This window comes from Heptranchias perlo, chromosome 5 (genome assembly GCF_035084215.1).
Source record: "Heptranchias perlo isolate sHepPer1 chromosome 5, sHepPer1.hap1, whole genome shotgun sequence".
Lineage (NCBI taxonomy): Eukaryota > Metazoa > Chordata > Chondrichthyes > Hexanchiformes > Hexanchidae > Heptranchias > Heptranchias perlo.
This window is the reverse complement of record NC_090329.1, coordinates 56,357,702-56,373,546: the sequence shown is the minus strand read 5'-3', so window position 1 is coordinate 56,373,546 and position 15,845 is coordinate 56,357,702. Positions and strand designations below refer to the sequence as shown.

Below are 15,845 nucleotides of genomic sequence, written 5' to 3'. Positions count from 1 at the left end.
GGCTGGGGAATCCAGAACCAGGGGGTCACAGTCTCAGGATACGGGGTATGCCATTTAGAACCGAGATGAGGAGAAATTTCTTCACTCAGAGGGTGGTGAACCTGTGGAATTCTCCAGCACAGAAGGCAGTGGAGGCCAAGTCATTGGATGTATTCAAGAAGGAGATAGATATATTTCTTAATGCTAAAGGGATCAAGAGATATGGGGAAAAAGCGTGAACAGAATACTGAGTTAGACAATCAGCCATGATCATTTTGAATGGCAGAGTAGGCCCGAAGGGCCGAATGGCCTATTCTTGCTCCTATTTTCGATATTTCTATGTTTCAAGGAATTACTGTTTGAATTTTAGTAAGATCTCAGATTGCGGTCTTCAAGCTAAAAGAGAAGCTCATGAAGGAGAATTGGGAGGAGGCCGATATTTCAGAATGGTCCATCTAGTTGCTATTCATGGTTCTTGGTATATTTATGAAACATAAGCATAAAAAGTAATTAACAAAAAATGTGAAGTGTAAATGGTCTGACTGCACATGTTTTCTGACCATTAATAGTTGGAACATCATGAGCAGCATGCACCAGAATTCCTGATATGTGCTCCTGGTGGGTGAGGCTTCCCCTGGATGCACAAAATCAGAAAACTCCCCCCGCACCCCCCCCCCCCCCATCAGATTTTTTCAGTAAGTACTGCAGCGAATTATATTGGCTGTTGCTTCTTATGTCTGATAAGAGGAATAAGTGACTAATGCTGCAGAAAGTGACCGAAATCAGTGGGAACTATTGTGTGGGTTTGTTTATCTTGGAGATTACTTTCTTAGACTGTCAGTGTTTGTTGTAAAGCAGAATGAGATCAGCCTTGATTTTAATTTTATAGTTTGCCTTGGTATTTTTCATTGATTCAGTCAAATTACATCATACGGATCAAATTTGGAACAGGATAAGCTAACTGTTAAGAACAGTCCTGCCCAGATATTGTCCCCTGTGTACTTAATTATTGATTGGATAAATAAGGCATTTACAGAACCCAAAGTGGAATTAATTCAACTTCCACTTGCCACTAAGGTTGTGGGTTTATATCCCATTCTGATTTTCACTTGCTGTGCCTGGTGTTAACGGGGTGCAACTACGTCAAAAAGGGGTCGGTACCTTCCTGCTCCGTTAACACCGACTCTGTAGCCCCCGCCATTTTGAATGGGGCCTACAGCTGGGTACTCAAAGTGCCTGCCTGTTTCAGGCCATAGGCCCATTTCACTATGCAAATCGGGTCTAGATATGCCCCAATCATTTCCATGGGTGATCGAGCTGAAGAAGCCAAGCCAAGGAAATTGTGGAACTATTTTTTGTGGGGTCCAAGGAGCGGGAGCCACTCCAGAACTCCCCTCCCTCCGCAATCGCGATCTCCCTGTATGTACCTTGATGGTGGCTGAAGCAGCCCAATATTGGCCAGCCTTAATCCGGCGAGCTGCATCGGGACGCTTGTTTGGGCCCCCTTCCGACTGCAATACCGAACACCCATCCCAACACCAACCCAAGGCCTTAGATCCTGGAACCTCCCTCTGCTATTCCCAGATTTCAAGCTCCCATCCCAGTGTTCTTACACCCTGGGACACTGCTCATGTAGCACCCACATCTCAGCACGCCACCCCCAGTACTTCCATGACCCAGGATCCCGGATTCTGACTGACCTGTATATTTCCAGCATTACAGTTTTTCCTTTTTATAATAATCAAACCCACTGGTTTACAGTTTTCTTACAAAACTACACAGAATAAGAGAATTCAATGGATAAAACCTTGAAAACCCCTAAATACCCTGTGATAAAAATGCATTTTCACTTATTTAATCACCATAAATCAGTGACCTGATAATACTACGAGTACTAATAACAACTCCGTTCCTCTAAAACAACAGCTCCTTCACTTACCATAAGCAATGCCACGGGACATGCACAAATTAAAATAGTATAAACTGTGAGGCCAAAAATTCTCATCCTAAAATATTCTTTACGGGGCATCCCAGTACCTCCAACACGAAGCAGACTAACTTCAACCAGGAATCCCAACTGCCTCGAGCTGGCGGGCGCCCCTACTGTCATAAGCAACTGGGCTGAAAATTTGGGTGCTGTAACTTTTAGCAGAGTCAGTGGCAGAAGTCCCTGGCAGTCGCATCCTGGAACTTACACTGGAATGCGTGACCGGCTTCCCCCATAGATTTTCAGCCCCAGTTCGTATAGCCTGCACTGAATAGTGTCATTTATTCTCACCAAGGCAAACCCATTCCCAGCTAATTTTCTGCATGTGATTGGCTGATTCTTCCCGTGTGACTTGTTCCCAGCCCTGGTCCTCCCAATCGTACTTCCCACTTTCTGAGATAGAGCTTTAAAAACTATTCTTACCTCTTACTGTTTGTGGAGAACATACTTGAACCTAGCTTGCTAGAAAATAACAAGGGACATTTTTCACTGACCTGCCTTGATGGCACATGTTTGGGGGAGGTCATCTGGTACAGTGTGGGGGAGGTCATAAAATGCAGGTGCAGGATTATTGTCCTCAAAGTCCAGCAGGAGTGTGCTGCCAATTATTTTCCAGCCAAGCTGTGCAAGTGTTGGTGGTGGCTTGTGTTTCTGGCGCACACAAACCTCATTAGGGTGCGAAAAGTATGCAGATGACGACAGGGCTTTCTTCCCTTGTTTTTCCGTAGTTTGCTCCAGAAATGTTACACTACTGCTGAATGACTGTATAAAATAGGCACACTTACAAACTCACTTCTTGACCTTCACCACTGAGTTTCTTAAATGTGTGTGCAGCTAATTTCTGACAGTTATTTTTGCCTTGCTTTTGTTGCATGTAGCTTGATACATTGTTATGTCTTGCATTTAGAAGTTTAATTTAGCATTTTATTTTTTCTCATTTTCTTTTTTCACCAAATATCACGCAAGTCAGTTTCATTGTCAATTGCACCATCTTTGCCTGGCAGGATGGGATTTCCTCTCACCTTCAGGTACCTAGAGGACGAGGAGAAATGAGCAGAGGTAGGTGCACCTACTTTTGAGGTGGTCTGATCTGACCTGCTCTTATACAATGAGGTGGGTGTACGGAAACTGCCAGAGTTATTTCGTCATGTCCAAGTACACCTATCTTCACTACCTACACTTCACCAGAGAGGGAGTCTCAAACGCCTGAGATGGTCATGGTGGTGGAGGTCACGACTGCCTTCAACCTCTATGCTCCTGGCTTCTTTCAACCAACCTTAGGTGACAACTGTCAGATCAGCCAGTCTTCATTGCACTGCTGCATGCACCAGTCACTGAGGCATTGTTTGCCAGGGCAAAGAACTTCTTTTTCCAATGTAGCCAGCAAGGTGAGAAGGCACTGCACAATTTCTGGGTGGCTGCATTCCCAAGAGTGCAGGGCATCTTTGATGGAACCCATGTGACCCCACAGGCTACTTTCAAGAATGGAATGGTATTTATGAATAAGAAGGCGTTCCATTCAATTAATGTACAGTTTCTGTGTAACAGTTGACAGTTATCCTGGAAACTACCACAATGCATTTGTTCTAAGACAGTCAACATTGCCACCATTAATTAATGAAATTTCAAGATTAGATGGATGGATCCTAGGAACTAGGGATTACTTCTTGACCACTGACTCATGATGCGAGTCCGAAACTTACAAACCAGCCTGAAAGAAAATGTTATGAGATACACACTTCCACAAGGATACACATACAGCATACTATAGGCATGATTCCACTGATTAGGACACCGCCAGACTTATCTATTGTACATACCCAAAAAGGTATCCAGCATGAGAATGTGCAACGTGTAGCACACCAATCATGCTCTGAAAAGACGAGTCATCATTTGTTTCTTACAAAGAAATATGCAAATGAATTCTCTGCACAAAATAAAAATCTAGTTGCAATCATTTATTATTCTAGCAGAGCTTGGTGTATTGCCAATGTTTTATATCCCACTCCATGGCCTCACCCTTCCCTATCTCTGTAACCTCCGCCAGCTCGACAACCCTCCAACATCTGTGCGCTCCTCCAATTTTGGTCTCTTGTGCATCCCTGATTTTCATCACTCCTCCATTGGTGGCGGTGCCTTCAGCTGCCTTGTCCCTAGGGTCTGGAATTCCCTCCCTAAACCTCTCTTCATTTTCAGATGCTGCTTAAAACCTACCTCTATCCTAATATCTCCTTATGTGGCTTGGTGTCAAATTTTGTTTGGTAACATTCCTGTGAATCGCTTTGGGAAGTTTTATTGTGTTAAAGGCGCTATATAAATGCAAGTTGTTGGTGCTTCCCCTTTATGACTACCTCATGTAATGCTCCTTTAATGGGAGAAGGAAATTCTGTGGCTGACTGCTGGATGTCGCTGAATATTTCCTGGATTGGGGGTGGCTCTTTACCTCTTTTTGCTGAGTCATAAGCTGGCACCATATTTGATACTGTGGTGGAGAACTGGGCCTGCCTTATTTCTGGCTCTGCATGGATAACTTCAATCGGGCAGCTGGGTAACAAAGGCGTTGAGTGATCCAGAGAGAAAGCTTTTCCTGTAACCATGGAGAGATTCATAAAATTATATATAATTAAAGAGCTCTGACATTACTATGAAACTATCCACCTGGCCTTCCAAAATTTGAGTCAATGAACAGACTGATAAGTAGGCCACCTTATTGAAAGATTGCCTTGGAAGCTGGAAGCCATGCATAATTTTGGCACCTTGTGATTGTGCAGGAAAGGCCTAAAGGGTTCTCAAATGATTATCATGTGCCCAAAGTCAAGATGCAACTGGTTAAGGTGGAAGTGAATATTGCAGCTGTGCCGTACCATTGCCTTAGAACAGGTATATTCAGTGCACACTTACGGTGACAAACTTCCTCAATGTGTTAAACTTTTTCTTTATCAGTGCCAATGATCTCAAGACATGTGAAAGGCATTTACCTTCTTTGTCACCGCTTCCCCAAGCAGCTCTGGGATCACAGACTTCTAAGGAATCTACCCCTCTGACCCAAAGATGGCAACCCCTTTCTGCACCTCCCTCAGCATTATCTCTAACATGCTCTCAAAAGGGGCAGACTTCTTCCCTCAGCCATCTGTTCCAATGCAGGCCATGAAATTTCTTCAGCAGCAAATTGACAACTTTCAGATCAATGAGTGCCCCTTTAATGCACAGCTGAAACTTTTAAAATCTGCTGTTGCCCCAGGTATCCCACCCCCGCAGGCACCACCCTCCCGGCACATGGACCTTGGAAAATCTTGCAAGTTCTGCCTGATGCATGTACAATGTGACCTGTGTTTGTGCACTTCTGAGGTAACTCCACTGCATCCTGAACAGAAAATACACTCCAGTATTCCTAGAAATTAAGGTTTTGTGCTAAACTGATTATTCTTTTAAGAACTTGGTGTACTTTAGGATGACCCTTGTGTCATCGTGACCTCTGAGAACAAGCACAGGGGAATATGGTAATCTGAATGTTTAATCAGTACAGTGCAATTAAACGCTCTCATTACTGCAGGGATCATCACTGCAGTTCAGCAATCTGAAACCAAACCTGGATTCTGACAGCTTCTTATGAAAATACATATGTTTGTTCTCTTTCAGCAGGCAATGTAGATGTTTTTTTTCTGCCTACCTCATGGGATGCTACAGGGTGAATTGAAAACATATCTGTATTGCTATCTTTAGTCTTGTTATCTTACAATTTACCACGGTGTGTTCCATTTGTCTAACCTTTCACATGTCAACGTGTGAACGCCAACTTGTCACCAATATAATACAAAGATGTTTGGATTTGAAACAAAATGGAACAGCGATTTGCTTGCATAAAATTTTGGCTTGTTTCAGAAATTATGGGAGTCCTCTGTCTTGTATGGTCATCTGTAAACAATGAATCATTCAAGTGGGCTAGTAACAGTGTGTGGCTGTACCAACACAGTGCATTACGGAGACACAGAAGCATACTCACGTCATTGCCTGCTTGTTAGTGGTAGGACACCATGGAGAGAGGTTTAGTGGAAGCTAGGTCCATCCTCCTAGGAAGAGAAGGAAATTTTTCAGCAAGTCACCCAAAAAGCTGCTATGTCTGGTTATCGGACACAAATTGTGTAGTGAATATTTCTTCGTTCTTCGAAAATCAGGCCCTTGATTCTTTCTGAAAATGGCTCACATATTGACGTAGAGATAAGCCAGTCCATAGCATAATTTTGCTTTTTTTTCTCTAATGATGTTAATCAGCATCAACTGCTTTATCTGGGAATCTGAAATGAAAACATATAACACTGGAAATAGAGCAGGTTTCTCGGCATTTGAAAAGGGACGAGATGGATTTTGTCACAACTGGAAGTTTAATGGATGGAATATCGTGTGGACCGTGAATTAGGCACATTGTCCTCTGCAGCTAAATTTCTAATATTCATTCCCATCGTGCAAAGCTCTGCTCTGCGAATGCTAAATTAGAAAATTTACTCTGGTACTTTTAATGGAAATTTCTAATGTAACATCTCCCTCTATTGTGTGATGTGAGTACAACAGATTGAAGAAGCATGCTGAGCTAGACTATTAAGAGAAATAAGAATGAAGTGAGGACTGATTTCTGGTCAGATGTCTGGTTTTAAGCCAATGGATATGACGTGCAATTTTGTAAGTGAACACATTCTATGATCAAACTATGATTCTGCTTCCATACGAAGTATTTTTACAAGTCTAGCTACTCCATATAATCTGGAAAAAAAAGGATGCAAATTATGGGTAGGAAATCAAGTAGTGAGGTTTTTGGATCAGTGGCGATTGTCTGACTGAACCCAGTTGGAGTGGTTTTAAACTGATTAAAATTGTTCTTGCATAGAACTTCTGTCTTATTTATTTCCACAATGAGTTCACAAAGATTGCCATGAGTTGTTGCAGTATTATAATTAAATATAGCAAAATTAGAAGTGTATGATGTGCTCTGATGGTTCATATTGTTATCAGAAGAGTACTGGATGATTTTACAGCCTGGAACATCCTGTTACACCCATTTTATATATTTCGAAGTTGATTCAATTTTATCCAGTTTTAGTCTTTATTAGCCTTTCTGAGAGTAGTGTAAATTTTGTTTTAATTTCTACCCAATCTGGGCTGCTTGCTAATTTTGTAGGTTATATGTTACAAAAGCAAAAGTGTTAGAAAAGTAAAATGAAAAAGAAATGCACAGATGAGAACATTTTACCAATATTTATTTTACAATTAATAGCCATGCTAGTTTCGTGACATCCTAGGTGCTGGTAATTTTGAAGTTTTGACATTTCAGAATTATCCAACTTTTTCTTTCACCTCCTGCTAAAATGGGACAAATTTCTGTTAATTGTGGGATATAAGCCTCACTTTTCCAGTTATCGCAGCATAGATGGTTGGCCTAGCTTAATTTTCCAAAGGAAGCCCTTCCCCCTGTTTTGAATAGGATACAACCACAAGAACAGCTTGGCCTAACACACTTGGCTAGTGGTACAAATCCAGTGATGTAGCAGGTTTTAGAAGCCTGCAGCTAGCTATTAAAGGGGTAGCTCTGGTAAGAACAAAAAAGTGAAGAAATCAATTCTAGTGCCACAGCAGAGTCTTGGCAGCACTACTGCCTTTTATGCTGAAGAATTGGGGGTGGCCCTAAGTAAGGCTGAAGGCCATCTTCCAGTAAAAGCATAGGTGCAAGCCACAGGGAGGGAAATTGCTGATTAAGTCAATGGTGTCCCCACGTCCTTTGCATTTTTAGCAATGGGCAGGGTAATGTAGTGGTTATGTTACTGGACTAGTAATCTAGAGAGTGAGAGTTCATAATCCCACCAGGGTAGTTTGAGAATTTGAATTCAGTTCAAAAATAAATCTGGAAATGAAAACCTGGTATCAGTAAAAATGACCATGGATTGTTGTAAAAACCCAATTTGTTCACACCGCTCTGCAGTGGCCTAGTAAGCGATTCGTACTATTGTGGTCAATGTTAATTAATGCAAACCCTTTCTTTACATGTAGGCAATAGGATTAATATGAGGAACACTGATGCCCTCATGGGTGTCGTTCCCATGCGCACCTTGCACTCGAAGGAAGCTTAATAAGGAAAGTGAGAAAGGTGTTGCTCCTTGCAAACAAAAGGGATGCAAGGTTTGGGCAGGAAATAAAGTAGTGAGGTTTTTGGATCAGTGGCTATTGTCTGACTGAACCCAGTTGGAGTGGTTTTAAACTGATTAAAATTGTCCTCGCATAGAACTCCTGCTGTCTTATTTATTTCCACAGTGAGCTCACAAAGATTGTTATGCCAAGTTTTTGCAGTATTATAATACTGTACAGGTGTATAGCGCAGACTGCCTGATGTGGCACATGTCCCTGGGCTAGCTTGGAAGGATCAAAGGATTCCACTAGAATGACCTGATGCGGCCTCAGTTTAACATTTCCTCTGGAGAACAGCACCACCAACAATGCAGTGTTCCGTCAGTATTGCACGTGTCAGCCTAGTTTCTATGCCCAAATCCTACAGAAAGGCTTGAATCTAATCAGATATAGTAGTTTAGTGGTTATGCTACTGGACTAGCAATCAGGAAGCTTGGATTAATAATTGAGAGAATGTAAATTCAAATCCCTCCACAGCAGCTTGATAATTTGAATGCAATTTTTTTTTAAAAGCTGATATCATTAAAAATGACCATGAAGCTGTTGAATTGTTGTTAAAAACCCAACCTGTTCACTAATAGCTGGCCTTTCTGTGACTCCAGCCCCAAAGTAATGTGGTTGACTCTTAACTGCTTCCTGAAGTGGCCTAGCAAGCCATTCAATTTTATCACATCACTTGTGGTGGTCCACCACCCCCTTCTCAGGGTAACTCGGGATGGGGCAATATAAGCCTGCCTTGCCCATGATACCCACATCTCGAGAATTAATTAAAAAATAACCACCTACTCAGATACAACAATACCACTAAATGAGCCAAGCTGACAGATTGATTTCAATCTCATATATAAAAAAACAAAAAATTAGGAGCTTTAATTGATTAATATGATTTTAGGAGCCATTAGTTATAAAAAATTTAAAGTATATTGTTAGTTTAAAGGAAAATATGATAGGGCAGGGGAAGGCTAGAATGGGGATGTGTTTTCAATATAAAATTATGATCTATTTAAAGTGGAAAACATTTCACATGAGGTATTGGTAGATGTATTATTTTTCCACCCTACCGTCACTCTCGAAGAAGCCTTTCAATTAGCTGCATAAGCAGCAGCTCCACAGGAAATCCAGCAGTTTCACATCTTTTCTGGGCCTAGATGCTGACTTAGAGGCTTATAGCCAGTAAAATGCAGTACTAACTGAATATGCAACACTCAGCCAGTGCTGAATTTTCCTTAATCAGGTAACTTAATTGGTGTCCAGCGCTGCAACAGATGCTGATCATAGGATTCCCTGTGGAATTACTCATTGGTGTTCCATAGATAAGAGATTCAAAAAAAAAATCACATTTCAGTTTTCGGGTTCATACCCTCAATTCTGGCCTGCACCTAGGCTGGTCCACATATCCACCCCTTGCTCATCCAGTACATCTTGGGGGGGATATTTAACCCCCAAGAGCGGGTAGGTGGGAAATTGAAAATAGTTGATTTTTGAATCATGACAGCAAAATTTTCTGACTTTGCATTCGCTGTATTTTTATGTGCCTTCATTAATCCCAGAAGTGGAGCCGGGTTGCACTCGCAACCCAAAAAACATCTATTTTCAACTCGCACCTGACTCCAACCCACCCTTTCTTGGGGGCTGAAACTATCCCCAGGTCTCAGCAAGCGTACCTGTGCTAACCATACTCCAGGTCCAAATGATGATCCAGGGCATAGGAACTCTGACATTCATAGTTCCCCCGCCCTCATATCAATTACTTTTTATAAGGGACAGGTGGAGGTTCTGCTCTCACAAGGCTTTCCCAGAAAGTTCGCAATGACGTAGGGACCCAGCCTAGTTTCCAGCCATTCCAATATGCTCCTGCCAAAGTTACCATGGGAGTATGCTGGAACAGCTATGATATTTTGAGGCCCTTATGTTGCAGTTCAGCAGTGATGCAGAATTAGAATAACTTGTGATTCTGTTTCCTATCTGGTTTAGGCTGAAAACATTCTGTTCTTGGAATTAGACATGGCAACACCCACAGTGTTTGAGCTGGAGATCCCACGGTCACAGTCACTACACGGAGCAACTGGAGGGGAGCTACATTGTAACAGTTCCATTTTCCCAGAACGGTCAGCCACTACAAGAGTTAGGAAATCAAGATCGTGGTGAGAATTTCTTAAATCTTAACAGCTGTTTTCTTAACAGGGGTAAAATTGATTAACTCCCTTATAAAAAGAGTTCTCATGCCCACCCAAAGAACAGAGAAATTTAGTCACAATCATTATTATTTTAAGGTGTATTTGTCATTTTTGCCAGTACCACCATGTTAATCTTGATAAAAGCTGTAGTAACCCAGGAAGTGTTTTCATCAATCATGAGACAATAAAAATATTTAGGACCTGGAAAAGAATACTTGGCTCAAGAAGCCCATCCCTTTTGGTTGATCTCAACCTCACTTACCTACCTTCTCACCATATCCTTCAATCTCTTCTATTTCCAGAAAAATATTGGCCCTGATCTTTCCTTTTCCACCCTGGCTCTAGCATCCGAATTGACCTAGTGTGAACCCAGCCATATTTCCTGGTGCTATTTTAACTCCACTCCCTAAGGCCTTGGGAACAAGCATGCACACAGCGTTAAGCAGAGGAAAATTGGTCCAATCCTGTACCCCTGAACCCATTTGTACTGTTTGCTTCAATAGTCTTTCCGTATAATTTATTCCACAAGTTCTGTAAATCAGGTGTTGTCTTCAGGAAGTTACCTGTGAAGATATATTTAGATTACTGAAAAGATAACTGTGCCACTTTTAATCCAGCAGAACTGGTAATTTTGAGGGAAACAAAAACGTTGTCAGAATCCTCACGTGTGCACAGCAGGATATCCTGTTCAGTAATCTTATAGGATTCTTGCATGTTTTTGGAATAAATTGTCTTTTATCAAGATAATCTGGGATGCAAAAATAAAATCTATATTAATTGTTCCTTTTTATATTCTAGGTCCAGGCCTGACAGACGAGTATCTTCCTCCTCTTCTTACTCCTCGTTGGCTTCAGGCTCTCAACTGTTCTCTCATTCACATGGGATGGTGCCACAGTGAGGAATACTGAGATATCTGTGCCTGTTGTAACTCTGTCTTTCTCTTCCCTCCATCCCATCTCACTGTATCTCTCTGTAACAGGGTTTATGTCTCTCACTTTCAAAGAATATCCCTGGATTCAACAGTCTCCCATCAATCTCTGTATGCTTTGCTGCAGTGTTTCACATCCTACACAATATGGTGTGCAGCATTAAAGAGACTTGTTATCCCATACAGGCTTTATGTCAAAACTATCAAAAATAACAGAGTATGAGAATCAAATTTTGTTAGCACTATTAGGCCTTGGAATTGGTTCATAACAGAAGTAATGCTTGAATAATTGATCATCATCTCTCTTTATTTGCTGAACCTTCAAATTTATACTATTCTCAAGTCCTTTGACCTCATTCCCACCTCTCCTGAATAATGGAGTCTTCCTTCCAACTCCATTCACTTTGAAAATCTGTTCTGAAAGAAGATGTGTGTCTCGTAGTGCAGAATGCAGCAGACTGCCTGCCATGTTTATTTCTAAGAACAGTAATGTCGCTTTGTAAATTTGTTGGACTTTTGTTTCCAAATTAAATTGATGTTGCTGTTGCTCCAAAAAGGATTTTGAAATATTTAATCGCAGGTACTGTTGTAACTGAGAATGAGGGTACTTTACATTATTGTGGATTAAAATAAATGCTATATACTCAAGGATGATAACCTGCATTAGCACGACTTCACATTTTTTTCATAGAGTGAGGTTGTGATACAAATGAAACTGTCTATATACAGGCTGATTATGAAAATCCTATCTTGTGCATAGAATATTAGTGACCAACTAAAAGTAACATTTTTGCTTTTGTCCTACACTATGTAACACACAGATCCTAGCTGCCACCTCTTTAAACAATTACTTCCAATGCATTTAGGCAAAGAAGATGACACCGGTACAATCCTGAGCACTACTGGAACCTTGACATTTTTAACAAGCATAGCCAGTGGCTTTGCAGTTCTAAAGACGTAACTGGTGCATTAAACTATTCCTGCTTGTAGAATGTACAACATAAATGAAAGCTGAAGGGCAAGGATATGGAGAGAACCCTGTGTTTCTGGGATTTAGGAAAGATCTCAAAAGATGTGAAGTATTAAGGAGCTTTCTGCTCAAATGGTACCATGTCTGAGTTTGAGGATTGCATTCTGTCATTTAAGTACAATTTCCACAGCTTTTTTGGTACTCAACTTCTAGACATAACTGCTCATACTTAGAGTATGCCACCTGGAGCCGGGAGAAATTTTTCCATGCCCATTGTAATTGCACTTGCTGTTGGATGATCACAGTCATGATGACTGTAGCTTTGACTGTCCCACCTTCACAGCTGTGAAAAAATCACGGGTAGGTCAGAGGCCCAGGAGGAGAGTTGAAAATCTGCGACAATGCCAGAATTAGTATAGCAGTAATGCAGAGTCGCTATAGTGACTTTATTAGAATCATGCACATTGCAGGCAGCATGGTGCCACGGATTAGTGGGATTCAGATTTGATCCATTATGATGCTGAGTTCCTGGTCCCAAGTGCCTCGCTGCCAGAGCTTCCTAAACTTAACTGGAGCAGGAAAGGAAGGGGAGGGGGAAATTGGATTCATCCAGCCATTCTCGTGCTACTGTCACTCCTCTTGGGGGACAACAAAGAGAACCATCACTTACTCTGTCTTCTTGACCACAGAGGGGTGGATGACTTAGAAGGGAGAAAATGAGTGGGGAAAGGGTAATGCACTTTGAAAACAAAAGCACACAAGTTTCAATGAGCTGTTAATATCGCAGCCTGCTTCATTTATTTCTATATCACATCAGGCTTTCATTTCCCATTTGTGGGAATTTTGTTTTTTCCATGCCCTTTCGAGCATGTTTGGAAACAAAAGGATACTGCCTCTTTGAGAATCTGCCAGCATTATGCTTCTTAGCATTGTCATAGTCTGTTAACAGTAAATGGCACAGGTTCATATCATATGCTCACAGAAGCCTCAGTATTCCCATGAGCCACTTGCATCTCGTTTAATCTGTTATCTCTTCAAATACCGCAGACATCTAATTTCATGTTTTTGCACATGCCCTGAGAGCACATCCGAGCTGTGGCCTCAGCTTTCAATTTCAGTTGCTGTCTACTTCAATTACATTTCATTGGAACAATTAATAAAACAAATTGATAGTGGATGCACCCTTTCATTGGTTAGATAGGCTATATGTGAAGCAATTGTACAATACATACAATATTACAATCTTGATTAAAGATGAAAATTATCAATAAGGAAAGATGATTTTGATTGTTCGGTAGAGTCTCAGAAGAAACATTTTGGTTTGATTTTCTTACAAAAAAAATATAAGCATATCCTTGAAAAGTTAGGTTTACAAGGTCAAAAATGACTGTTGGTAATAATAGCAGACAAACATACCATTCATATGACATTCCTCTAACCAGTATTTTAATGGAGAATTTATCCAGTTGAACAGATTACGCCTCCATTAAAATAGAGAGAGGAAGATCCTACAGACACATTGAGTGTTCATCCACTATTATCGCCGTTATTTCTAGTCTATAGTGATTAATTCACTTCCACAATTATCTCATTTAATCCGTTAAAAGAGAACTAAACTTAATTAATGAAATAAATAAAAAATTTTCACTACATTGTCCACTTTGCCTCCATTTTATTTGTAAGATGTTTTCCTGCATTTTAAAAAAAAATTGAAGTGCTTATTTATTGTGACCTCCTGGTTGCCATGACATCATCTTTTTGCAAGAAATTATGGGCCCCATCAAGACTCGGTTCCCATTAAAACCCACTCCTAAAACATCAGTGTAATTATTTAAATGAGAATGCATTGCATAATTAGGGTGGGCTTCACACAGGAACAGTGTTGCTGCTATCATTTGCCTTTGATTCTTAGTCAGCTCTCATGGCAACCAAGATGGTCTAATTATATGAAAACACACAGCTGTAACCAGAAGAAAATGGAACAGCTTTAAAGAGGTATTTGGAGGAGTTGGTTTGTGTAGGCCAATTTTGTTGTGGTGTAAAGTGCTTACCACATTATTCTGTGTTTTGAACAAGAATAGTATAGTACAAGGATGATGTTTTTGTGAAAGGAATCTTCATAGCTTACACTGTATCCAAGAGGATGCATTTCACTGATGACATTGATGGGAACTGTCACCAAGTGTGTCGGATGAGAATAATTGATTCTAGTATAATTATGCTTGGAGATGGATCTGAAGCTGTAAGTTTCTTTGTACAGAAGAACACAACTTTTGCTATAATCTCAGCTGACAGAAACAGTAAAACTGAGTGGAACCACACAGCTCAGTTAGTGTTCAAGCATTCAGGTAATACAAGCAAGGAAAACTATTTGAGTGTAATGTCATTCTTCTAAGGAACAAACCCTTTGAACACGGGGATATATAACATAGTAAACCATGCTCCCTCATTCAACAACTTTCTTTCAACACAGAGAGAGAAGCAGGAAATGTAATTTAACAAAGGGAATAATTTCTCCACTGGAATCTAGTTTTTCCTTTAATACTCACTAGCTCACATTCAGCATTGCTACTTTCAGAAGTTGTAAAACTGAGAAATGTAAATAAAAGAACTGGATAAGTACTTGAAAGGAAAACATTTGCAGGGTTATGTGGATAGGGCGGGGGAGTGGAACTAGCTGGATTGCTTTTGCATTGAGCCGGCATGGACTCAATGGGCCAAATGGCCTCTTCCGTGCTGTAACTTTTCTATGATTCTATGATTCCATCAGGACTGGAGAGATCTCACAGTAGGCCTGTGATTGTGGTGTGGTTTCAACCCAAAATATATCTAGGTCTTTTGAAATATAGTTGAAACTGTGTAGGTTGACAAGATTTTTGTCTTTTTTTCTGTTAGTGTTTATCCTCTACATCAGCAGTAGTCCTAATCGGCATGGGAATGAAGCGGCAAATAGAGGCACTCCATTTTTAACTCCCGTTACACCTGGTTTCCACTGGGTGGAGAGAGTTAAAATCCCCTCTCTGGTCTTTGGTCTTTGTTTCAGCCAGCCTTAGAAAATCCAGTAGGTATATTTTGGTGCCATCAACTGTGCAAGACCTGTTTATCAGGAGTCAGCAACACTTGAACATTGTGCATGCAGCAATGGTGGAAAATCTAGTGAGGCCCTATGCTGCTGGCGGGGTCTCGCATGCACTTGGCACAAACCTTGAATTCATGGGTGCTGTGAACACAATTTTCTGTCCATTAAAATCAATAGATGGAAAAGCGCAGGCAGAGTGTCTGTCAATTTCCAATCTACGTCAGCTGCAGCTGAGGCTCCATCAGCAGCATGCAGTTTTACAATATTCACCCTTTAGTCTAACCAAACCCACAGCAATTGTTGCTGATCCTTAAAGCATCACAAATGTAAAGCATTTATTGATATGTAAAGATTCTTAGCTTGAATAGTCATTCTATAGAATCACAAAGTTTTACAGCGCAGAAGGAGGCCATTCAGCCCATCACACCTGTGCAAGCTCTCTGAAATAACCATCCATTTAGTTCCAGTCCCTGCCCTTACCCCATACCCTTCTAATTTTCTTTTTCAAATATTTATCCACCTCCCTTTTAAAACCTATTATGGATTCTGCT

At 40.9% G+C, this 15,845-nt stretch overlaps 1 protein-coding gene across 3 annotated transcripts in view; it reads left to right on the top strand.

Moving 5' to 3' along the window:
- Window positions 1-11,889, top strand: part of LOC137321769 (kinesin-like protein KIF3C) — a 190,276-nt gene extending 178,387 nt beyond the window's left edge. For all 3 annotated transcript variants that reach the window (XM_067984426.1, XM_067984424.1, XM_067984425.1), the window contains 2 exons: window positions 10,115-10,284; window positions 11,116-11,889. In XM_067984426.1, the coding sequence (XP_067840527.1) occupies window positions 10,115-10,284; window positions 11,116-11,215 (270 nt within the window). In that variant the 3' untranslated portion in view covers window positions 11,216-11,889. The remainder of the gene's footprint in view (window positions 1-10,114; window positions 10,285-11,115) is intronic.
- The last annotated feature ends 3,956 nt before the right edge of the window (window positions 11,890-15,845 follow it).